Source organism: Vidua macroura, chromosome Z (genome assembly GCF_024509145.1).
Source record: "Vidua macroura isolate BioBank_ID:100142 chromosome Z, ASM2450914v1, whole genome shotgun sequence".
Lineage (NCBI taxonomy): Eukaryota > Metazoa > Chordata > Aves > Passeriformes > Viduidae > Vidua > Vidua macroura.
In genome coordinates this window covers 46675106-46701639 of record NC_071611.1, presented here as the reverse complement: position 1 = coordinate 46701639, position 26534 = coordinate 46675106, and the positions used below count along the sequence as shown (strand labels likewise).

The 26534-nt window shown below is 39.1% G+C and overlaps 1 protein-coding gene across 4 annotated transcripts in view; it reads left to right on the top strand.

The window, feature by feature from the left end:
• Positions 1 to 26534, top strand: part of RNF38 (ring finger protein 38) — a 111880-nt gene that overhangs the window by 34036 nt on the left and 51310 nt on the right. For 3 of the 4 annotated variants that reach the window (XM_054003130.1, XM_054003133.1, XM_054003132.1), the window contains one exon: positions 23201 to 23271. In XM_054003130.1, the coding sequence (XP_053859105.1) occupies positions 23201 to 23271 (71 nt within the window). Of the gene's footprint in view, positions 1 to 21097; positions 21157 to 23200; positions 23272 to 26534 lie in introns of those variants that run through there. The other variant, XM_054003137.1, reaches the window with a different exon arrangement.

Genomic DNA, 26534 nt, shown 5'->3' with positions numbered 1-26534 from the left:
TAGAGCAATTTGTTTGTAGAAGCAGAGGAACCCATTTCAGGACTAAAATTCCCAATGTTTCATAAACTGTCCAAATGCACACACTTTAAAACAAATTTTCACACTACCAAAAAGTGTGAAAATGTATGTGCAAAATACGAAAAATTCAAGACACATCTCACCAAAGTGCAGAAACAAAATATTTGCTCCTGCAGCTTGTGCAGAGCCCCAACCCAAAATTCTCCTGTCTCTTTACCAGTTCCAAATCACCCCCTTTTACTGATGACATACCTATCTAAAGTGTTGTGCCAGTTGTCCTAATTTTTGGGTTGGTTTTCTGAAGTCCCAGTCAGAAGATCGGTGTGTACTGGAATTTGTTCAACTGAGCCTGTTTGCTTGGAGTGGCCAGTCAACCTGGGCAAGGCACCCTGTCTGTCCCACTTGGGTTACCAAAAACTTGTGCCAACCGTGGACTCCTTTCCCAGTGTGCAGTGCCAACTCACACACCCCAGGTGAGGTATTTCTACCTCTTATTCTGGTTTATGCAAAGAAAGAAGCAGGGTGGTAGCCTACAAAAGACTGGCTCCCCAGTCATCAAAACTTTACAGCATTTGTACATTTTAACAAACAAAGCATCAGCATTCATTGCTTACAGATTATGTGACTTCCATTAATTAGCACTCAACCCCCTATTTGCCATGCTAATTAGTCTGCAGGTGCAGTTCTTCCCTCTGTCTGACTCCAGGGTCTGTTTGGAGTAGGTGGCCACTGAGTTGATGGTCCACTGCTGGAGTTACCTCTTCCCCCAGTTACTGCTCAGTTCTGACCTTACTCCTGGTGCTCTCATCCAGACAGGTCATTCATCTTGGGATTGTCTTCCCTTTTGCCTAAAACAAGCACTAGCCAAACATATAATGTTAACAATGCAAATGCTTAATCATAACTGTCTAGCTACATCTGCTGATTGAGAGCAACAAAAAAAATTGCCAAGTTGGCTTCAGATCTTGAGGGGCTTGATACAAGATGTGCATATGCTTTTGTCTGATTCTGAGATCAGCAGCTGGCCTCCATCATATGAAACGGTGCAAGGGTATGTGCAGATGGGGTGGGTGAACTATAGTGGGTTACTGTGAGGAAATAAGACATGCTTGAGGCTCTGTATACTTGGTCTGGGGATGCTGGGAAGCAAACTGTCCCAGCCTACTGTAACAACAATGTAAGACATGCTCCTGACTCTGCATACTTGATCAGGGGAGGTGAGCTACCCTGGTTTATCACAGCATAGTTTTCTCATGCCCTACATAGGGTTACAGGGTTTTCTTGATAGCTCTTAAGTATACCAGAAGATCTCTTTACATGTCACAGTTACTAGAAAAATAATTTTTGTGTGCTTCATTGTCCCATGAAGTCTGTGTGAGAAAGACAAAATACTAAACTTTACTTTTACTATATAGCCTCTGTACTTTTTCTGATCTTTTTTATTTCTTCTCCTCTCACATTTACATTCAACCTTTGAACAGTGGGGGCAAAAAACCCCAACAAACAAATGAAAAATAAACAACCATTTGCTTACAATATTTTTGAGAAGAGATGGTTGTTTTCATTTATTCTCAGTTTTTCTTTCTCAAAGTCAAGCCACAAAGAAGCTTTGTGGAGGGAAGAGACTTTAGAAAGGATATTGTACCACAGATCCTGTTACATAAGCATGGGGTTTCAGTAAGTAATTTTAAGCCTGGTATGATACAAAAGCAGAACACTGTAGATGTAGATTGAGAGAGGATCTGTGTGAAGCTGGAAATTGCCCAAAAGCTTTTAGTGAATGTTGCTGGACAATAATGTTGTAATGAGGGAGCAGCTGGCATTTGTAGAATGTAAGCCTCTTCTGTCTGAGGGGTGGTCTGTGTCAGAACACAAGGAGTGCTGTCATGTCATGCTTTGCAAATTGGGAGGATGGAGATGCTGAGGGTATCTCTGTTCCAGCCGAGTTCTTCAGAGCTACCTACAGCTGCCAGAGATAGTAATTTTCAAGAACACCTGCAAATATACCTCTTTTTGGAAAAAAAACCCCATTCTTTCTGTTTAAGAAGGTGTGTTGGGGTTTGTATATTGGATTTCAGTGGCAAAGATTGGCTTGCAATAATACTGACAGTTTGGGATTTAAAAGAGCAGTTTCTTTCCTAAAAACTTGAGACTTTTGTGAGCATCTAGTGGAGGTTTTCCTATTGTTCTTACTCTAAAAAATGTGATTGTTTCTCTAAAACTAGTTTTTTCTGGAAATCTGTCTCATTTATTTCATTGTTGTTTTATCTGTTTGCTTAAAAAAGGCGTTCAAAGTGAATGTAAGCTGTAGTATCTGGATTAATACTTTCATAGCTCTTAAGAGAGGGTTTCCAATTAGAGGTGTGTACTTTTAACTCCTGTTCATCCTCTCTTGTCCCTCCATATGTTGGTTATTTAATTGCTTTCAGCTGCAGGTACTGCTATGCATGAGATTGCGTATTAACTTTAGACTAGTGATAAGAGTGAGGACTACAGGAGCAAATGCTGGCTGTTCACAGCTTGTGTGTTGAAAAATGCTCAGAGAATTTACTTGTTTCATGATTTTCTCAGGGATCAAGGTGAATCTGACCACTCTGCAGTTCCCCAATGATCTTTTGACCTTCTCCCCTGACTGGTGTAACATTTGCCTTTTCTCAGTCATTAGGGGCCTCCCCAGTTTCCATGCTTTTTTACATGACTTCAGATGTGTGAGAGAGAGGACCTTGTCATTGCATTGCCCATCTCTCAGTACCGTTGGGTTCAGCAAGTCTTATCCTGTGGATTTATATGGATCAAGTTCTGTTATACAATTTCTGACTAAATCATCATCAACTAATGTCCATTCTTTGAGCCTCCTTTAACCCTGTCTATAAGAACAGGAGTACTTTGCAGGTAAAAAACAAAGGCAAAGAAGACATTGTGTACCTCTCTCTTATCTGTTCCTAGGTACTATAAATCACCTGCTCCATTCAGTAACTATCCTGTGTTTTCAGAGGTCAGCCTTTTACTGTTCATGGGGCAGGAGAAACTTGTGTATCCTTCTGATGCCTGCAGATCTTACTGCAGGTGAGCTTTGCCTTTCCTAATGCTATCCCTGCATGCCTAGACAATGTATCTAAATGCTTCCTTTGTAGCCTACCCTTGCTTTCACCTCCTCTATACTGCCTTTTAGCAATGGAGTTCCACCATGAGTTCTTTGGCTGGGATGATATTCACATTATTGGACTGAACTGTTCCTGTGCATGGAGAATGTCCTTTGACTTGCTTGCTTTCTTCTGATCCTTTACCATCATTACAGCTTTCAGTGGGATCATACCTATCAATCCTCAAATTTGCTTTCCAAAAGTCCATGGTCTGTACTCTATTGGTCACCTGCCTTTCTGCCCCCAGGGTTTAGAATTCCCCTATGTCATGGTCATTACCGCTGAGGCTGCCAGTGATTTTTGTATCCTTAATTGCTACTTCCCAGACAGTGAATCACATATCTGCTTAGCTATACACCAGCCCAGGTTAGCCTGTCCAGTACCTATATTAAGGAGATACTCTTTATAGAAATTCTATTCTATTCTATTCTATTCTATTCTATTCTATTCTATTCTATTCTATTCTATTCTTTTTAGTGTGTGTCTCCACCTGCTCTGTTGTTTTTTCAAGGAGATGTCAAGGAGATTAAAATCATTCACAAGAACCAAGGTTGTGATCAAAAGCAATCCTCAAGTTGTTTAGGGTGCTCTGTCTATGTGGGAGGTCTGTAAAAAAGTCTTTTGTCATGATGCCGCATTTCCTGACATCTTTTCTGATGTGGATCCACAAACCCTCGCCCATCTGTTGTCCACTAAAAGAGCTTCATAAATCCAAACTGATGTTTTACATAAAGGCATCCTTTACCTTCTTCATCTTCCTTCTCTGTATTTCCTGAATAGTATCTGTTTGTCCATCATAGCTCTGTCATTCCTGCCAGATCTCAGTTATTCCAGTCACGTTGTGTGGTGACTGGATGCAGAGCTCTTGTTCCTCCTCCTGTGTGTTTTCAGACTGCATGTGTTGCATGTACACTTCAGACAGGGGCCCCTTCAGCCTGTAGTGTTGCTGCTTAAATGCCTCTTGTTCTTGTCACTCAGGGTTCTTTATTCTTTCTACTGCTACTCCTCACTTCTTCACTTATCTGTGAGTGTCCCTTTCTGTTTGGAGATGGTGTGAGTTTGAAAGTAACTTGGCTGGTAAAAATTGATATATTGTCTTGACTGATGCTGCTGTGCGAGGAAGTAAGTGGAAGGCATAATATCCATTCACACTGACTTCTGCTTGTTGCAAGCACTGGTACCTCCTTTGTCAAAGTCTTGTGTGTTGGTTTGTGAGGTTTTGGGTTGTTCGATGGTTTTGCTTTTTGTTTTGTTTTTGTTTTTTTTTTAAAGGTTGTTCAAGAAAAGGAAGAGAGGAAGAGAGTTTGGTGACCAACTTCAAATCTTAAAATAGAATTAACAGTTTTATGAAATGTGTTAAAGGCTGTTCCAATTATTAGAGTTGTATTAGAGATTGCTGCTCATGCTATAACCTCTTCCAAGGCAGGATTTATCACTTTGCAGTGAAAACATACTGCAGGCAATAGAATTTGGCATTCCTGGCCAGAGCCCAAGTAAATGCTACTGTTTGGTTTCTTTGTTCCTTTTTAAATTTAAAAACGTAATTTCATTTTGATTTGAAAGACCCTGAGTGAAATGAACAGGGCTAATGCCTTTATTAATGTTCAGCTCTTTATTAAAAAGATTAGCTGGGCAGGGGGCTCAACGCATTCCCAGGCAGTCGAAAGGAAGGAGGCGTGCAGAGTCTGTCACTGGAGTCCGAGCAGCAGCTGTCCTTTCTTCTTTCCTTGTGGCACACCGGTGGCCCGAGGATGAGGAGGCGTGGTGTGCAGAGTCTGTTGCTGAAGTCCAGAACAACAGCTGTCCCCGCTCCTTCTGTAATGGCAGCACCAGGGCTCTCTGTCTCTCTATCGCCCTGCTTCTCAGAGCCTAATATAGTCTGTTCTTTCTTAGGTGATGGCGACAGTTAAAAGTCAATCAGGGGATGTGTTTCCCTCTTCCTCAGCTAGGGCATTTGCCTAGACTCCTCTACTGTGTTCAGTTTTTGATTTATATTCCTTTTTATCTCCTAAAAATACTCCCATGAGCCTAAGGGGTTTTTATTTGCATGTCAGTCCCAGAATGGCAGCGTGGAGGTGGGGGAGGCCAGTTATCTCCAGGTAGTTTAGAGAAAACAAAAAGAGCAATTAGCTAATTAGCATTTCAATATCGATACTTAGCTAGAGTTAGTAGGTTTTTTTTAGTGTTGCCATGGGAACTAGGAAGGCCCTGCCCACGTCTCTGGGGAGCACGTGGAAACTGTTCATAACACTGAGTAGTAGAGGTTTTGTGGATTTGGCTGCTGTTTATAGTTCCTGCAGCTATATGCTGTTTGTATACAAATTGCTGTGTAATTAATAATGTGACTTAACTTGTTTCCATTATATGTACACAGTGTTAAAATCAAACTTGAATGTTTACTGTTAACTAACAGTAAAGCTTGTGTTGAGAATGTGTTATAAATGAAAAATGATCCAGCCAAATTAAAAAAATAAAAAGGATTTCTTTTAGCAATAGAGATCTAACTTAGCCAGCCACAAGGAAAAGGACAGTGCCGAGCCCGGGATCGGCGCTGGGTGCAAGACATAGAGATCAGCCTCAGCAGAGGTTTCACTGTATGCTCCCACACCACCATCCTGGTACAAGCGATTTTTATAGGGAAAATTTTGCCTGAAGCCAGGATTTCGGCATTCAGTCCTTTGTTTCATTCAGCGTCCCATAAGTTGATGAGATTTCCTTCTCAGCGACAAGGCAGAACAATTCGAAGTCCGGTGTCGTTGAAACTCTTGATGAAATTTACGGGAACACGGTATTCACATGTATCGGCCCGGGGATGTTCCTGATGTCCATCTCCGGTCGTTCACGGGATGATCAGCGCCTGGGTGTCTCCATATCACCTCAGATAAGGCCCATCTCCTGGCGAGCCACATCCCTTTGCTTGTAAATCGGGTTTCAACACACACCTGGTTTTGCCTGAGAAGGGGGACTTCTAATGCCAAAGGGTACATTCTAACAACTATTTAATATTATATATAGCATGCAAAAAAAAAAAAAAAGGCGCGAATTATACCTGTTACATATAACAGAATGTATAAGGTTTTTTTTTTTTTTAATGGTCATTTGAGTATATTTTAATGCTTCCCTGTAAACACACAATCACAGAAACAGACATGTACACCCAGAGTTTGTTGGAGCTGAAGAAACAGAGCTGTGACTTTGGCAACTTCAGTTTGCCTGCGAGTGCTCTCCACTGATTCTAGTGAGACTGATAGCATAGTTTAGCCTTCCTGGGCTGCATCTCCTACCATCTGAGTGCGTGCACATTTCTGATTGTTCTTCATTCTTTTCAGTTCTTCTTGCTGCAGGCATTGTGCAGTGACCCAGTGATTCGAGCAGGTGATTAAAAGGAAGTCTCCGTTTGTGAATTACTTTGCAGGAGGGTAGTTTTGAGAGAAGCCTATTCAGGAGATGTTTACTGTATAATGATAGGTAGTTCTGCATCAAGTTCTAGTTTTGTTTGCTAGCTTCTTCCATTTTGGAAAAGTGTAGGTGAACCTTTTGTACTCATAAGTGGCCTACAGTGTGTAGGTTGTGGAGAGAAAGCTGGAGTAGGACTGTAAATAACACTTTGTTTTGTAGTGAGTTGTGGGGGTGTTGCATGACATTTAGCTAGAATAAGTTTACTGATGTGTTTAGGAAACTAAGGTTACAGCTCTGACATAGTTTATATTGGCAAAAGAATATTTTGCTGGAAAAAACTGCCTCAGTCTCATAGATAAAAATTATCTTTAACCTAGGTTTGCTTTTGAAGCAAAGTAGTGTATATGACTTCTTTTTAAATTATGTTCATGTTTACGTGTAGTACCTTGGCCTTTTAAAGCTGATGCTAAAGTAATAAAGTTGAAATTTGTGTGCCACTGTGTTGAGGCAACTCACAGATTTTACAAATTTTACAAACAAATAGGCAGGTATAGTTACACACACACACTGAAAGAAAGAAAAACATGAGCTCCCTCTGGTTCATTTAGGATTTTAGTTCATTTGTGTGGTAGCTGAAGGCACTTTGCTCTCAGCCTGATAAGCCTGTCCAGTACAAACCATAGTACTCCTAGTTTTACTGGGTTTTAGTTACCCTGTAATGCCAGGTGGAACAGCACTGGGAAGGATTCACAAGCAAACCATGCATTGCATGTTTTTGTGAATGAAGCATTTGCGGCCTCTTGATTTTTCTGTTCCTTTATTCTTTCTAAGTATAGTGAAGTGACAAGACTGTTTTAATTAAAACAAATGACAGTTCTGCATTGGGAAACTTTTCTTAATCAATTTCTCTAAGTTATAGACTTAAAGTAGATGCAATCCTTAGGATAGAAAGAAAAAAATTCTTTATATCCATCATGCTTTTGATGCTTAAAAAATGAGCAATAGTTTAAGTTATTCTTCTCATGCTACACCTCTGTTTATAGTGGGGGGGGGGCAAGGGGATGTACTTCTGTTCATAGCAGAGAGTTGTGCTGGGGCGACTTTGGTCAATGTGTTCCATTCACAATTGAGCCTCCTAGTGTTATGCCAGCTTTTCAGGTAATGCCTCTCTTAGTCAGTTAGTGACTTCTGAGCATGGAGTTAAAGGATGTCTAAGTAGACTATGGATGCATGCAGAGGAAGGAATATTTCTACTCTTGTGTCAGGAGTCACTAAGTAGGTCTGTTGGAGACTGATCAGGAAAGCTAGCTGCAAGATCCTGGACTTTCTGTGCATTCTTGGTCATGGATCTCTCTTGTCATTGTATATGACCCAGGCTGCTTTTGCTAATGGCTGTAGAAGTCGTGAAGTAGCAAAGAAAGGCTCAGCACAGGTGCCTGGCCATGAATGTAGATACTGTTGGATAGTCAAGCCCTATGAGAGGAGGCTGTTAATTGGAAGGCAATTGTCAAGCAGGCTGTTAATTGTCAAGCATCTATGGGTTAAATATTTGATACAGTTAACAGTTCAAACATTTTACAGAAACATTTTTAATAATCATCCTGTAGTTATTTAAAAATAATTTATATTGTGGTTTCATAATTGTTCCATTCAAAGGTCTTTTGTTTATCTGTAGTAGTGCTTCCAGCAGCTACCCAACCCCAGTAACAAATTAGCAAGTTGCTTTACATTTCAGAGAAACAGTCTAGGTACTTAGGTTTTTCAGCTTCATACCTTGAAAACAAATGCTGTTGTAAGTCAAGATATGATGTCCCTTACTTTGTTGTTCGTTTTAGCATATGTTTATGCTAGTGTGCCTTACATTTTGCATTCATAAAGGTTGTGCATGCTTTCTGTTTACCTTTAACATGGGAGGAAAAAGCCTGAAGCAAAACCCATGGGCTGCCACAAAAATACCTTCATATGGAAACTGAGTTAGGTTGGTTTTAATTAATTTAAATTGCCAGTTAGGATCCTTATTTGATTCATGGTTTTCAGTTTAATTTGGAGCATTCATCTAGAGAAAACTTGAATCTTAGTAGTCAATAATTGTATTTCCTATTGAACATAACATTTGAAGTCTTATTTGCTAAATTTTGTGAGGAAAGGAGGTAATGTAGAGCCACATTTAAGGAATTTATATAACTGCACATTTTATTGGCTTCTTATGTTCTGTGTTTTTTAGGCTTTTGAAAATTTGTATGGTTTACTTTGTTTTCCTTGATAAGATTAATTTTTATTTCTTAATTGATGATGGGCTTCTATTTAATAGAAACATAAATTAAATTTAGACAACAAGCTTGTTAAAACAGTCTTGAAAGGCAGAGGTGCTTTGTCAATATGCTGAAAATAAAGTAGCTTTAAGAAATCAGGAAAATTGAAACAAAATTATTTGAGGGAGATGCAAATTTAAGAATCTTTTTCTTGATCTGTAGTATTTGTAGAACTAGTGATTTAGTATTCATTTACACTTTTGCCTTCTTTTTCCAATATGTAAAAATTAGACTGCTTTCTCCTATAATTTGTAATAACTTCCCTAACTTTGAATGAGCAAGCTATTAAACTCTTTTTAATGGTAGAGGAACAAAAAGTATCAGCTTCAGAAAGAACGCCCTAAACATCTCTGACTTCATTTGATTGGCCAAGAACTTCCTTCAGAGACGTCACTGATCCTGAAAGTTCAGGACTAATGTTCACTCTGTGAAGTATTGAAGTATTCTATTACGTTTTGGTTTTTGTTCTAGACAACTTAGGTTTCAATTTCTAGTGCATTTGAAAATAGCTTTGATTGAGTTTAAATTCAGTATCTTAATTTAAATTTATGTATTTTTACCTGCTGGTTTCTGATATTCAAAGACTTCCTTGGATCAGAGATCGTAATCAAGGTTGTGCATACAATTTTTTTATTGATCATCATGATTTTTCTTAGCGTATTACTATGGCATTTCATTTTTTCTGCATTTTTTGCCCTTTGTTATTAAAGGGTTTGGAATAGAAATGCCCTTCTGAGAACTTCTCAGTAATCTTACATTTTAATACACTGACAAGTAGAATGTACTATCGAAAAAATGGGGCTGTGTGGCTGTCTCAGTGGACCTCCAGGTAGAAGAATATTTCTGTATGTGTATTCTGTATGGTGTGAATTAATGAGAACCTGCCTCTATGCTGCATATTTTATAGAGCCAAAGGGAGCTAAACTTTACCCTTGCTATTACCCATTGTGTTAGTTTTGATGTTGGCTACATTAGGCCATTTGATTCCAAATATTTAACGCAGATGGATGGTTGCAGTCCAGCTTGTGTTGCTTGAATAGATAATTGACAGAAAGGTAGATTACCTTTCTGATAGATATTGCCTGTAGTGATTTCAAAATAGCATGTTAGTTAGAGCTAATTTTTTTAATATGCTCTTTCCAAGAAGAAAAGATTCTTTTCTACTGAGAACCTTTGATGAGTTTTAGAAAATGCAAGGATTATCAGAAGTGAAAAACTGAATGGAGTTTAAATTAGTTATGCAAAGTAGAGGACTGAGAATAGGGCAAATTTATGGGGGATGGATGTATCACTCTTCACTTGTCAACACCATCCACATGCAACCTGCAGATCCAGGGTTCCAGAACTATTGTTTGTTGTGAGCCTTTGTTGTTGTTGTTGTTTGGCTGTGCCAAAAGGAGAAATGAAGTGTTATCTTCTGTGCTCTCTCCAGACGGAATTGCTATTGACCTCTACTGCAACAAGATTATCCATTTGTTCTGAAGCATCAAAGCTTCTAGAGTTTCTTTACTAGAATTATTAACATCTAACAAAGATAAAATAAATGTAAATATTTGCTCCCATTTACAAATTTAACTCATTCCATGGCTGACAAATTTCTAATCTGAATGTTGAATATGTACCAGAGGAGTGCTTATATTAACATTTAATGATCTTGCTGAGACCTGGTAGCCTATGGAATGTAGACAGACCAATTTCTTTGTTTTTAAAAGAGAAAAGACAACATTGTGCAACAATGACTGAAGCAACCATACTGAAAAGTTGCCATATTTGCGATACTCAATAGGGAAGTGTGGGTGTTCTTACACTGAGAAAGAAGCATATTTAATCCTGGAAGGTTTTCACCTCTATCTTAGGGCATATGGTTGTTTTCAGAAGAGTTTTTCTGTCTGCTGGTATTGCTGGAGAAACTAAAGAATTTTTCCTGTGTTAAATTTGGGAGCACTTTAGAAGATACATTCGGAAATCTCCAGGGTCCAGGACAGAGAGAAATGCATTTTGGCTCAAGAAGTTAACTGTATCCTGAAGTGATTTTGCCCCTCTTCTCTGCTCTTATGAAACCCCAGTGGGAATACTGTACCCAGTTATGGGAACCTCAGTACACAAAAGGCATGGACCTGTTGAAATGGGTCCAGAGGATGGCCACAAAAATGGTCAGAGGGCTGAAGCACCTCTCCTTGGAGGAGAGCCTGAGATTTGGGGTTGTTCAGTCTGGAGAAGTCCTCCGGGAAGACCTTACTGTGACCTTTCAAAAGGAGGTTTTAAAAGATGAACAGAGATTTATTGCCAAGGCTTGTAGTGACAGGACAGGGAGCAAAAGTTTTAAATGTAAGTTTGTCAGAGTATTTCTTAATTGAAAAATTTCTAGTTAACCCAGTATGTTTTTCCGATTTCAAACTTGGCAAAGGCTGAGTATTCGGTATTCACTGAATACTGTGCCAGTGTTCTGATTTACTCTCCTTATGGATGCCCTTTAAATTAACCTTTAAAATTCAAAATCATCAAAAAAGAAACCAGATTTCTAAAAGGCTGGAAACTGAAAGCAAGAAACCTGATGCTTTCTGCACACCTGATTGCTGGCTGAATTACTTGTAGTTTTACCTGTTGGTTCTGCCTGTAATAGCTGTCTCTCACATTTGCACCAGAACTAAAACTGGGGATTATGTACCAGTTCATATCCTTCCTCAGGATAGACAGTGCAGAAGAAAAAGGTTTTGAAAATGAGCATAGTGTGGACAAGGTTAATTGGGATGTAGGTGATGACAGGGACTAGGAGCTGTGGAGATGCCTGGGCATCTTGGAAAATGAATACCAAGACTGGACATAGTAAGCAGTAGTGTATCTTGGTTTTAAAAGCCAGAGCGCAAAAAAAAAGGAGTTGCAAAGAATTCCCCATGAGAGAATTAGCACAGAATTGTTGTTCTGTAAAGCTTAATATAATTTACTTACTGAATGTTACTCCAAAAACTTAGAATCTGTTTTTTCAGAGAAACATTCATCATTTGATGATATGTAAATATCAAATTTTCTTATTTTTTCAGAAGCTTTTTCTTATTGATTATAATGATACTGCTGCTTGTGATAAACCAAGTTGAGGTTCATCAAAATGTTTCTCTCTTTAGAAAAACCTTGTCAGCTTGAGACAGGATATATCCAGAAAGGGATGAAAACTGTGATATTGTGGAATTGAAATCTCTATTATTATTTACTACAAGCAGCACTGGGTTAAAAGAGGAATTCTGTTGACCTTCTGTTCTTTTCCTTCAAAGTAACTTCTGTGTTATTGTCATAGCTTGGTTTGTCCAGGGGACAGAAATATTAATAAACATTTTCTGTGATTTTTTGAGAAGTTGGTGTGGTGTCTCAGGCTGCTGATGGCTTTATATTCTGCATGTATGAGAAAAAGACATAAAATGTTGATTGTTAACATGGTTTTCTTTGAAACAAGGCTGGGACAAATGCTTACTAATTGCAACAAAACCAAGAAAGACAGGAAGAGAGAAAGTTATTTCATGGCCTGTCAAATATAAATTAACTTTTTCATTTTGTTGGGGCAAGTCATTCCTTACTGATTGTTAATGTAAGTTGCAGTTGTAAGCACTTAATGGGCTGCAGGGAGGTGAGGGGTGTGGAGAGCTCATATACAGTAACAGAGCACTATTTAACTCTTACTTCTTTGGATTCTCTCTTAGACCACTTTTGATTTTGTTCAGGTTTTCCCATTTCATTAAATCAGCTGTCTTTGGAGGGAGCTTGGGCTCTCTCTAATTTGAAATTATTTCCTAGAGGTGGCTTGATCATGCACTTTTAACCATGCTTTCAGAATTGATTCTGTTTCAAACAGATATTTGCAAGGTCAGTTCCTAAGTAGGAAATGCCTCTTTATTACCATTCGCTTTATAGATTGAATATACTGTGAAAGTAAAAGACAAAAAAATAAATAACTGAGGTGCATTTAAGTCTTTGTTTCTGGGATTTCACTGACATTGGACTTCATTGCTCTTTCCTATCTGTGTCAAAGACTACAGGAACTGGCACCAACAATATTTTTACCACTGAAGCATTCTCTTCCCCTATCCAACCTGATCAAAACTGAAAACCCCAACCAAGCAGCTACCAGAGCCTTTGCGGTATAGAAATTAATTCTAGATTTCGTAAGTGATACCATAAAGAAACAGGCAGGGAGCAACAAGCTAAGGCTTAGAGTTAATATTGTGCTTCTATGCCTGTTTAGTTTTGTTGTGGTAATGATGGCTGGTTTATGTTGGTAACAACAAATGTAAGCCATAGAAAGCCCTTTATTCATTGCATCCAGAAAGTTTATATAAACAGGTTTTTATCTTTTAGGGACTAAATTAAATTCTCAAGAGAAGATTAATTTCAAGAAAATCAGTTTAATAATGTAGTTACAAATAGAGAAGAACAACTGGTTTGAATTTTCAGCTAGCTTTTGAAAAGTAACTTAGATTCAGGAGGCTTAGAAATTCAAGACAACTGAATCTTCAAAAACAGTAATTCAAATTCCTATAAAGATGGAAATAGAACAGTGTAGAGGATATCTGTGTGATCTTTTATGCTCATACCGGGCCTTTGTGCTTTTGTGCTTTGTAGTTGTGCTTGGTATTTGCATCTCATGCTTCAGCTCTCACACAGTGGTTGATGAAAACTGAATTCCAGGACAAGATTAAAAGACTTTATCTTTTTTTAAATGCTTTGTGGCTTGCCAGCTTTATTCTTTGTTCTACAGTTGATTTACTTTAAGTAAAAGTCAGCCTTGAGTTATTGAAATACCTATTTTCTCTCCTTTTCTAGCTGTTTGCATATGCTTTATAGTAACTGTGTTTGGATGCCTTTTGGGCTTTTGGTACTGCTGTTAGCCTCCTTTTGAAAGATGACAAGAACAGGCAAAAAGTTTCCTTCTTTCTAAGTAGATACTGAACTTCTTTGAGGAGAGGCTCCTTATGAAAAGGCACTGCTGTATTTTGGCCCTTCGGTACTATTTTCTGTGGTGAGTTTCACCTCACTCTTTGTCTATAAATGAATGTTACTGTTCTCTCTGGAATGGCAGTAAATGTGCATATGAAGGCTGCGAGCATCCTTCACTAGACTACACTTGCACAGAAGCACCCCCAATGAAGCAGCCTTCAGGGACCAGCAAGGAAACTGTGACTAATTACTAAGCAAAGGACCAGGCACCACAAAGTGGACATGATGTTCAGAATTTTTTAGTGTCCTTCTCTTGCAGGATTTTAATGCAGAAACGGAGTTTCCTTTTAGCTTGTTAATAAACTATTAATTATTTTTGTTATATTGTAGAGATAACTGCAGTGAATGGAGATGTGAATCTTACTGTACACAGGGGAGAATACTGATTAAATGCTTGTCTTTAACCTCTGTGTCTTAAAGCATCAAGCTTTGTGTCTCAAGTATTCTTTGTTAGGTGGGTATTGTAAGAGTGTTGTAGTATAGCAGTTAAAAAGTATGTTTTTATACTTTAGCTGCAGAGGTCCTATGTTTCAAGCTGCAACTTAAGTTTATGTCAGTTATGCAACTTAAGTTTATGTCAGTTCTTCAGAAAATCACCTCAGAATGATTTTATCAGGAGAGGAGATCTAAAGAGAATGACAGCTTAGTGGGGGAGAAACTGGTGATTGTGTTGTTCGCTTGGTTCAAGTACCTGACTGCCATGTCCATGGGAGTAATCTCTGCTGAATCTGTACATCTTAAGAAACATGTACTGATTGTGGGACTAAGTCAGTTTTTGGAAAATTGTTCCCTTCCCCACACAAAGGTTGGTTTATATATTAGGTGTTATTTCTGTATGTCCTTAGAGCAGTTGAGATGGTTGAGATTCATGTACCTCAAACCAATAATCCCGCAGGCACTTTTGGCTTTCTTCTGCACACACCCTTTTTAAAAGGGTAAGAAGAAGGGCCCTGGAAATTACTGACTTGTCAGCCTCACCTCTGTGCTCAGCAAGATCATAGAACAGATCCTACTGGTAGCTATGTCAAATCATAAGGAAGACATGGAGGTACCTGGAGACAGACAGCAGGGCTTCACCTAGGGCAAATCATGCCTGACCTTCCCTTGTCCACTGCATCAATGGACAAGGGAAGAGCTTTATCTCCCTGGACTTCCGCAAAGCCTTTGACATGGTCACACACAGTGTTCTTTGCAGCGGCTACCTGCCGTGACCTCAAGCAGTCAAGATGTGCCGGCTAGCACTGCCCGTGTGGGGCCGGGTGGCCGCCACGTGTGTGGGCACTCCAGGGAAACGGCGTCTGCCACCCTGGTAGTGCTGAGTGCTGCAGCGTGGGTAACACAGCTTTGGTGGCTTCACATGCTGAGAGGAGATAAAGAGATGAGAGAAGGACACTTGTTTGCGAGCCCAAAGAGTCTTTATTCCCTCAGGTGGGACAGGAACAAAGGTGCTGTTGGGGCGGATGCAGAGACAAATGCCAATAAAACAGGATGGCAGCAGATTAAATAGGGGGTGGGCGGACAGGGGTGGAAACCTGCTTCACCCAGTGGGGACAAATGATAGAGGGATGACATCAATTATAACAACCAATGGTAACATAACAGAGGTGGGTACAGAGTCCGGGGACAAATAGAAGGGCTAAGGTAGAGTGATTGATACAGAACTTTCTTGAAGAAACTGGGGGTGGTTACAGGATTGACAACCAATAGGGAGTGAACAAACCTTGACTGATGGAACCAAATAAGGAAAAAAGAAACATTGACAGGTAACTGTGGATCCAAGTAGCAGGAACTCTCAGGGTAAACAACTTGGAGCAAACCACTGTGAGGGGAGAAATGGGGGAGTACAAGGAACAAACCTAACTAACATTAATAAAACAACTGTCTAAATAAAACCAACCCACAACAGCTCTTGTTGCTGAATTGGAGGGAATAGGATCTGATGAATGTACTGTTTGATGGGTAAGACATAGGCTGGCTGGCCATGTCTCAAGAGTTACAGTCAACATTTCAGTATCCGTGTGAAAACCAGTAAGGAGTGGTGTCTCTTAGGGGTCTCTGCTGGGACATTTTGATACCTTAACCAATGGCATAAAATAATTGAGCAGAACCTCAGCAAGTTTGTGGATGACACCACACTGAGTGGTGCAGTTGATGAAAGGGATGTCATCCATCGCTAGATGGCATTGAGCCATGTCAACCTCATGGGGTTTAACAAGGTGTCATGGTTTGACCAGGTGCAAAGTCCTGCCTCTGGGTCAGTGTGATCCCCCATTTCCATGGAGGCTGGCGGATGAATTGACTGAATGCAGCCCTGCAAAGAAAAACTTTGGGTGTACTGGTGGATGAACATTCACATGAGCCAGCAGTGTGTGTTTACAACTCACAACCATGTCCTCAGCTGTCGCAAGAGGCTGTCGCAAGACGGCCAGCAGGTCAAGAGAGGTGATTCTGCTCCTTCTACTGCACTCTGTTGAGACCCCATCTATAGTACTGCATCCAGCTCTGTGGTCTTTGTGGTTTTAAATGGAAAGAGGGTAGATTTAATAATATAAGGAGGATGGAAGGAAGAAGGTTTTGACAGTGAGGGTGGAGAAATACTGGAGCTGGTTGCCCTCATGTGGATGTTGTAGAAAAGTTGTAGAAATTCCATCTCAGAAAGTATTAAAGGCAGGTTGAACAGTGTTTTGAGCAACCTGGTCTAATGATAGCTACATTAGATGGTATTTAAAGGTTCCTTAAAATCCAAATGGCTCCATGATTCTTTGAAATTAGCTTGTACCCTAATGAATGAGTAGTGAATTTTCTCAGTGGACTTGAACTGTCATCTGATGCAGGTTTTTTGGTTGCAAAGTTCTTAAATGATTTCCTGGTCCTGATTTATTGCCAGTCTTCCATGTTTGACACTTGCAAGAGACAGCTGGAAACAGTGTGATTTTTATGAACTCGGTTCATCAGAAATAGGAGGATACAAAGGTAACAGAGAGGGAATGGTCTAACTAGCTTATCTGACACAAATAGTGCTTCTACTGTTCTTATTTATATAGTTATTTTTCTCCAATTTTGACCTTCTACTAGGAACCAGACTTAACACTCTGCTAACATTTTGTTGATGCTTGGCTGTGTAGTCTCTTCAGATACCATTCATATCTTGAAATTTTGAGTGTTAAGAGCACCAGTAACATACTGGTACTGTGTTTATGGGTGTAGTAGTATTTCTGCATTAAGCTGATTTCCTGAAGGTTTATTGATGCTGTAAATTTTTTCACTGGATAATTTCTTGCTGAACAGCTCCTTGAATTAGCAGGAAAAAATGATCCCCAGAGCAAAGCAACTGCAGTCAATAAATCTATGGAAAACAATTCTTGCTTGTATATGTGCACTATAAAGATATGAAACCACAAATTTTAGAATACCTCATGGTTATTGAGTCTTTGGTTATTCAGTAATGCTGCATTGTTAGTTCAGGAAAAAGTCTTTTGATGTTGTACTTGATACCTGACTTGAGCTGTTAGGGTATGTGGGGAAGCAAGCTGCTGATGATTTGAATCCTTCAGACACTTTATCCTGTGCAAGTGACTCACTTTTTTTTTTTTGCAGGTATGTGTTTAGCTTAAAAATATGCAGATCTTTTCAGAATTTGGACCTTGCAAGGTGAAGTTGGGTGGCTGCCAAAGCAGTGGCCTCTTTCCTTGTCCCAGACTGCTGTGGAGGGGATGAAGCTATATGGCTGACTCTGTGGGTTACCAGTCCATCTGAAGTGTAGTTGTTCTCTTCACTAAAAAAACATGTAGCTGCTAAAGTTAGTGGAGAAGGAAGAAGGCAATAGCTAGGCAACAGTACTTCTTGTATGAGGTGAGGGGGCCATTATTATAAGCGTGTTTGCAAGCACAGTGTTGAAGAAATTTTTGACACTATGTTCTCATCTCCATTAGGTAGGTTTATTGGCCATCTCTCGTGTGACAGTCTGGACAAATAGCAATGTTATGGTCTGGGGTCTTGCTCTTCATTGGTGCATCGTTTGTTACCCAGTAGGGGCCATGTGGTCATCTTCACGCATCTTAGATTGGTTTTGGTGGGAGTTTCTGTTGGTTTTATAGTCCATGTTGAAATATGATTGTTACTGTTCATAAATCACAAGCTATGGGCTGTCTACTCTAGCTATTTACTTAAAAATACTATTTAAGTTGCTAGGTTTGTCTTTACTAACTATTAGTAATGTTCAGATTTTTAGCTCCAGGTTTTTACTTTAATACCTCCTTGACTTACACAACATAGCCTTATAGTTCAGATAAAGTTCAGCTTGCATCCTAACAATTCAAGTTACTGATTTCTACTTCCAAATAATATAAAATTTTCAACACTTAAGGTAAACGGTATGTAGATGGGGTTATATTAGATGGCTGCTGTAAGGGCCATTTTGTGGATAGTTCCTGGAGTAAGCTGTCCAGTTTGTACCTGCAAATTTAAATTAGATGTTCCTTGAAGTAAAAGTGTGTATGCAGTCTTGTAGAGAAAAGCAGAAACTTCAGGTAAAAAGATCTTTCCTGAGTTCTGATTTATAGATGAGTTTTGTTTTTGAAGCAGAGGCCTGCCTCAAAATCAGGCTTTTTGCTGTACTAAAGTAAGTTTGTATGTTCTTTTTTTTTTAAGCTCTGGTATTGTTAAAATATGTCAGACTTCATGTTTTTAAAATACAAAGAGCCCTTTACGTTCCTCTCCTTTTCTCCAGAAGTGTCTGAGAGGTGTCATTCAGTCAGAAGTTTGACTGGAAGATACACTTAGTTTATATGAAACTAATGTAGGCCCAGATTTTTTTTTGAACACTCAGTTGTGTACTTTTCATCCCATTTTCTTGCTGGTTAGTAAGCATGCTGTGTGTTTCTCTGATAGCTGCAGAAAAAGGAAAAACTGAGGGAGCTTTTCTTGCAGAGTGTTACCATGCTTCCTGATGATTACTAGACATCTGAGTTTTCACTGGGTGTGTGGAATTGAGGACAGCATTCCCTGGCTGAGCATTGTGATGGGGAAACCAGTAAGGTTGACTGGGCCAGAGTATTGAAGGGGACACCAGAACTCAGAATACATCAGCAAACCTATGCTAGTTGCAGTTTGACAAGACCATGGATTTCTTTACAAGTAGAAGAAGCAGGGGGAAAGGAAGGAGAGAAGCTCAGGAGGCATTTTACCTTTTTTTTTCTGCTTTAGTGACTTTAGGCTGCTTCCTGGCTAGAAGGTGTTACAGAACTTTATCACAATGCTTTAGATATGTATACTCCATGCTGAGAAGTTGCTTTAAATTATCAGTGTTTGTGTCCCATACCATGCAATTGAAAAATATTAGCACTTCTTAGAGTGTAATAAATTCTTTTGACAACCTAAGTTAAAGGGGATGCAAATCCATGGGAATTTCAATTTGTTGGAGTTTATAAAAAAATGAGTGGAAGAAAAAAGGGAAGAATGGCAATCCTAGTATGAATTGTATGCAGCTAGCATACAAGGTATCATGTTTCTTCTTTGTGATCAGATCTGCACACATAGGGAAAGAAGTTTAAAAGTATTATAATATACTTAATTTGCAGCCTTGTTCTTACTTGACCAAGCTGTATCTTTTATTGAACTCACCTCTAACTTTTCTGTTGTAACAGCAAAGTATTCTGTTTACCAATTGAGTAACTTCTTCATTGCAGTTTGAAAGGTTCTTGAATTAGAAGGAGCATCTAAAATCTAAATAATGTGCCACAGGTAGAGGAACATTGTTGACTAGCATATTATAATAATCCGCAGGAGTGGTTTGCATTATTTTGTTGGCAGTTGAGGCTCTTAGATCACAGATAATAATCCCTTCCTTGTATTTTTTCAAGTAGACTAGCCATTCATGGCTTTATCTCACCAGATATATCTATATACTCCATTCAACTCAAAGTTTTTTTAAAGAGAACAGTTACTTGAGAGTCTAAGCTTGATCCAATTCAGATTTTGTTTCCATGCATTTCCTACTTTCCCGACTCTAGTCTGCAAATTAAACACTTCAACCAGAACTTGTCTGATTCATGCAAGTTAGTAAGACTCAACAGCTTTACTCTAGATAAAGTAGGTTTAATAGTACAGGTGTCATACACAAACAATTTCATAATGAGACTGGTGCTGGAGAGTCTAATCAGTGTCATTCATTTAAACAATGAGATACTTCCAGTAGCATTGAAGTTACTGTATTAAAAGGTTTGAATTCACACCTCTTTTTCCTTTGGACCAGCATTGTGTGTGTTTGGATGGTTTAAATTGGCAAGCATGAAGCAGGCCTTTCAGGCCTGATACTGATTTTCCTTTTATTAAAATGCAGAAGTTAGACAGCACCCATGAAATTCTGAAGATCCTTTTTGCTGTTCAGTGTAATGTGTGGGTTTAGAAGAGAAACAATCCCTTTCCTGTGGTAGCTGGGGAGCATAGCACACTTTCTTTCTTGCCTGTTCCAAAAGAACTGGAGTACAAGCCATAATACTTAGCTGGGTATATCACTTTATTTGAAGAAGGGCGTGCAAAAGAGTTTACTGTGTTTAAAGAGGTTTTATATATACATATAGTGCATCAATTGAAGGGCATTACTCTCTACCCTGTCTGATACTGGTAGTGGTGAAGGAATGCCTGATCTAATGTTTCACATACGCCTGCTGTGTTTTGGTGGTGTCTCAGAATAAATTGAAGCTACTCTTTTGTCACCTAGGTATTAGAAGCTGTGAGTCTGAGAAAACCAGCTGACGGTTACAAGGTGCCCTGTTACTTGCACAGCATGGAAATTGCTTTGGATCATGAGAGAGAGGAAGTTCAAACTGGGACTAGTTTTGAGAAAATGATGGGCATTAGACCTCATAGTTGCATCTCCTGAACACAGTAGCAAGGAAGTGTGTTTGGGAAGGTGCTGTGGGCAGTGGCCTGCCTGCTACATTCTGCCCCATATGTAGGAGTCTTGATGGCATTTTCTCCACTCTAAGTCAGCTTTGCAGTGATAATTCTTCAGTCAGAATTAAAGCTTTGATTGTAGTAGCCCTAGGATATGCTAGCCCTGGAGTGCAGTTGGTCTTGAGCTGGTCTGAAATTCCCTGTAAATTTGGGGATATGAAGGTAGTTTAACTGAATTTGTATCTACTCCCTGCAGTCGGTGCAATGCAAATTGCCTTTTGTTCCTTTCAGTCCTCGGGCATCTTTAACAGTTAAACAACAATTGAAAAGTCTTTGACACAGACTAGAGAGCTGCTGAGGTCATCTTTTGAGATTCTGACTCTGATCTTCCTTGCAGGTAGGTGAAATGTGATTAACCTGTCTTCAGGTTTGTCTCAGTGCAATCTGTCAGAAAGAAAATGAAACATAACTCAGTTATTAAAAACTGCTTTTGTATTTTATGTGTATAAATATAAAAATATTTTTAAGATCAGAAAAGTCCTACAGGATTTTCCTGACCATTTAACTCAACATTATAGATTGCGTTGTCATGAAGCAGAGCCTTTAGCTGGTAGTCTGCTGTGTCAGTGTCTTCAGATCTGTTACCTCTGCTGGCTCATGCAAGGGACTGTATTATCAATGCTGTCTTTCACGTAAATCCTTATCCAAAACCAGCTTTTGGTGAGGCTGTTGGTGAGGTCAGCCAGCTCACTGGTGCAGAGCAGCCAGGATATGTGTAATGCCTTCACTTCTCGCAGTCAGGGATTGTGTCTTATATCTTGTTATTGTACTGTAGGGTATTAATTGACTGCAAATGAAACAAATATGTCAAAAAGGCCATGAATAATCCTGTTAAGAGAAAAAAAAAAAACAACTAATGTAAAGGAAAACATTGCTAACTGTAGAACAGATTGGTTGGTTGTCTGCAGAACAGTTGAGTTTGACTGGAACATGTAGATAAAACCCAAACTAGATTTTTTTTTTTTTTTTTTTTTTTTTTTTTTTTTTTTTTTTTTTTTTTTTTTGTAATATGGATATTGTTAGAATTGAAGGTATGGCATAATGAAAACTGATGAGCTGCCCAGGTGTCTTACGTTGCATAACTAACTGGAAGCTCTGCTCTGCTGGAGCTATGTTGCTACTGTTGGTATCTATTATAGCTAGAAAAAAGTCAGCTTATCATTGTGATGGTGCATGCAATCACATTTCGTGAAAAGCCTATCTGTAAAGTATATAATGTAGCCTGTAATGCAAGGTCCACATTTATGAATTTTAATTTGTTCAGGAGTAAGTCTTAAGAATTTAACCTCTGGAAATTCCTTTCATTATCCACATGCGTGGATGCCTGAAACAAGTTTATATGTATTTGTTGTAATTTGGCTGAACTTAACTATTTTTTTGTTGCCTATTTTCTTATTTTAGACCAATTCAAAAGGTTATATTTTACATCAATTCTGCCTCTGGGTTAATGGTCAGAAAGATATCAAGCCTTACCTTTAACACTGTGTTCTCCTGAGTTTTGTAGCTTGCTTTTGAGCTTGAACTGATTCCAGTTCAAGAAAATATATGGAGTGCTCGTAGTGAAACACTTGAGGTTTGCAAAAGTCTAAATCAAGTGGAAGGGGAGCACTGCATATTTCAAACAGTTTAAAACAGGTTCATTTTTTCCATTTTCACCTTGAAACTTCAGCTGTATAGTGATTTCTTCTTTGCCTTCCCTTCCTACAAAAAATATACAGTATAATCATGCACTACTTCTGTTCAAGGCAGTACAATGACTCCTACAGCAAAATAATTTTTTTTTTCTGAAGTGGTAAGTCAGAAAGAAGCTTTGTAAAGTATTTTCATATGTTCTTTGGACAGAAGTCTCAGGAGTGGGGTAAACCTTTGGAGGTGTGTACTGTCCCTTTTGTTCCTACGCCTAAAGAAACTTGTATAGAAGTATTAAGCAGGCAGAAATTCCATTACAAGAAAACTGGACACAATTAAAACTTTAGCCTTGGAATGTTCCTCTTTTATTCTTAATTTATTGCTAGAATGAGGCTGGTGGTTTGTGATCACCCAGGGTGCTGAAAATGTCCTGTAGTACAGTATATAACCTTGAATTGCATAGCTTCTCCTTATTTTTATATGCGCATATGTACTTTACTTCATTTGTTTGTTTTGGATTGATGAGCTAGCTATATTTTTATTCCATTTAAAATTATTTTTAAAAAATCTATGTGAATACATTGGCACACTTGTAAAATGTCCCTTGGATGCTTTTTCTGTTATCAAACCTAGCTGTTTGGCAACTAAATCTTAGAGAAAAGAAAGTTTGCTAAATTTACCTTTATTTTTAGTGTTCACAGAAATTGGGTTATCACTTCAGTTATTTTTTTTCTCCCTTCCCTCCTTGTTTTCCAGGTAGTATTGGTACATCGTTTCAATGCCACTCAATCCATGAAGATCACATTTGTACTGATGACAGTGACAAGGTGAGATTTATGTGAATGTTTCATCCACAAGATGCATATGCAGGGACTTTATATATTGCTTTTACTACACAAAGATGTATTGCTTTGCAGATATAGCAGTCAGTTTTCAGAGTTACTTTTTGAACTGTCTCTATTGTAGTAAGATTTATATTTTTCTCCAAACAATTTTTTAGACATTTAATGAGAAATTTGACTTAATATTGTGTTTTTATTTTTGCTTGTATTGCTTTGCCATATTGACACCCTCAGTTAATAAAAAACAGTAATGGCTTTGCCAATTTCTATATAAGGTAGGGTGTCTTATTTCTTCTGACTTTAGAGATTAGATCCTAGCTAAGTGCTCAAAGCTTTTTTTTGTTTGTTTGTTTGTTTTTCACAGTAGATGTATTTTCCTGTTTTTTAATTGGGAATTGAAGCTTTTAAAAATTGGAACTTCTTGTTCAGTGGTGCAGCTTCAAAATAGCAACATGTCTAGTCATGTGCATGAGTTTCCCTAATGCTTTTTTGGCACATTTGCAAATTAGTTTGCTTGGGGGTCAGTAGAGTACTGGGTATTAAACGTTCAGTGATACTTGGATCACTACTGTAATTGTGACATACAGAAAGGAGTAATTTTGACATTTAACTGCTTGTGAGACTGGCTGTTGATGGTTTCACCTTAAGCTTTATTGTCTGTAAATACTGCAAATGGATTAACTTTAGTTCAACATGTAATGTGTCTTACATTGTATACAAGTATGACATGTAATAGTAAACTAACTTCTTGGCTTGACATGTCTCGAAAGGGGTGGGTATTGGTCAAATTCTAAATAATTTTTCTTGGGAAGTGAAATGTTGCATCCTGGGATTGGGTTTTAGGGGTTCTTACTTGTGTTAGCTAGCCGAGTCCTGTGTACCCCCGCACTTCCCCCGTGTCGTTCCCCCCTGCCCCCCTGGTTTCTGGTCCCATGCTGCCTGCCGTTGGATTTCCTCCCCTCTGCCGCTCCTGTAATTACTCCCCTGTCCAGCCCCGGGAAACCCCGTGCCCACTGCCCCATCCCCACGATCCCACTCAGCCCGAGGCTCAGTGCCCGCCCCTGTGGTTCCCTGATTGGTCGCTGTCCTACGTCATCATTGGGGGGTGGTGTCTGCCCTCCCTATCACATCCCCTATATCATCCCGCTCCCTCCCGGGTGCCACGGCCATTTCCCTCATGTGGAGTGGGAAGCGTGGGTTGCTACCCCCCACTGGAGCTCTCTGAGACAATAAAGCCTTCCTGCTCTCCTTGTGGGTTATCTGGACATTCCTTCCCTCTTTACCTTGTACCTGTAGCGTGGGCGACAGAACCCGGCAGACCCCGACCCGGGTGCCGGTGCCAGCGGCACGCGGGAGAGAAGCAGCGGACCCGGAAGTCTGGGGGGAGGCAGCGCCGGAGGGCGTCGGAGCTGCCCCAGACCGGGAAGAAAGAGAGTACGCAGTGAAAGGCAACCTGTGTGGCACTGCCTTAATAAGTGCACTAATCATTGTGCTTTGAAACTCTGGGATAAGTTAATTATATAGTTGTTGTAGCTTATCTTAGAGCTAGTGTTGTTTTCAGAGAGAGCTTCTTTTACTGATCTACTGCCTTACTATTTTTTTTTCCCTCTCTCACTCTCTCTAGTTTTATGGAGAGTTTTTTGTTGGTTTATTTGTTTTGTTTTGTAGGGGTTTTAAGGGGTTTTTTTTGTTTGTTTGGCATTTTTTGAGGGGGTTTTTGGGTTTTTGTAGTGTGTGTGTATTTGTTGGTTGTTTTGTTTTGTTTTGTTTTGTTCGAGGTGTTGTTTTTTTGTGTGGTTTAGTTTTTTAGTTTAATTTTATTTTTAGGTATTTTTAGGTTTAATTTTTATTTTTAGATTTGGTTACTGGTTCATCCTACAGATACTGATCAAACATGCTATCTAGAACATGGCTAACATTATTTTAAGTTTCCAATTGATTTTCTGGTTAGCTATATTCAACCGTATTCCCTGCTTTGTTTTTTGGGCCTTGTGTACTCTGCAGTGGAAGATTCTTGGGTGAGTAATGGGTGGGGGAAATTTAATTTCAGAGCCATCCTAGTGCACCAACCTAACCATTTTCCTTTTGTGAATCATTACATGGAAGACCATTTCTTGTGTTACACTGATTGTCTTTCCTTACTTTTATTTAATATCAAGGCAATTAAACTGGTTTAAATCTTGTTGGAAAATCCATTTGTTAGGTGCTTCACTGGTTTGGGGGCAGGGGAGCAGGAAGGGGTGTGGCAGCTTACCTGGTATAAGTTTCAGAAGAGTAATTGTTTGGCACACCACCTGCCTCCATATTAATAGAGGAACTGGGCCAAATGTTATTTTTTGCATATTTAGAGATGGTGAAAGAAAACAATCTTTCTCGTTAGGGTTGATTCTGCACCAATTGAGAAAGAACTTCCAACTGTAAATTTTACTTAAGAAGACCTAGTATAAAAAGCAGAAAGAATGTGGTTTTGGGTCTATTTAAAAGACATGTTTTTCCCTCAGGTTTCAGGTTTACTTGGTTAGGGTTTGATTTTCCTGTTAGAATATGTGAAGCTGTCTGACTTTGATTTTATAGGAAATTCTAGTTGATTCCTTGATTAAAATCAACACTTTTATTTTGTGACTTGTTTGGAAAAACAGCAGTCATCTTGTCCAGGTCCCTCTGGATGGCATCCTGTCCTTCAGGAGTGTCAACCACATCACTCAGCTTGGTGTCATCTGCAGATTTGATGAGGGTGCACTCGATCCCTTCATCTGTTTCACTGATAAAAAAGTACTGAGTAACACTGGTCCTGATACAGATCCCTGTGGGACACAACCTGTCACTGATGTCCATTGGGACTCTGAGCTTTTGGCCACTGCCCTCTGGATGCCCACTGATTGGGGTTTGTTGGGGTTTTTTTAAAGGGTTTGTGTATATGTTTAGACTTTTTTTAATTCACAAGCAGTGCTTCCTAAAAAGTAGCCTGTACTAGGGTACATTCGCAATTGCCTCTCATGCCTTACTTGTATTCACATATGCCTAGATTCTTGTGTTAGTTTTGATCACAGTTTCCACTGTGAATCACTTTGAAAATCAGGTTCTGATTTATTCTGCCATTACTGAGAGATACCACCTGTTTGTTTTGGTATGAATATCATTTAAATCATACTAAATGCTGGATTTAATTGATTTATCTACAAATTTATTAATTGTTAGGTCTTTTTGTATTAATTCTGGAAACTTTATGAAAAGCATGCATTTAAAAT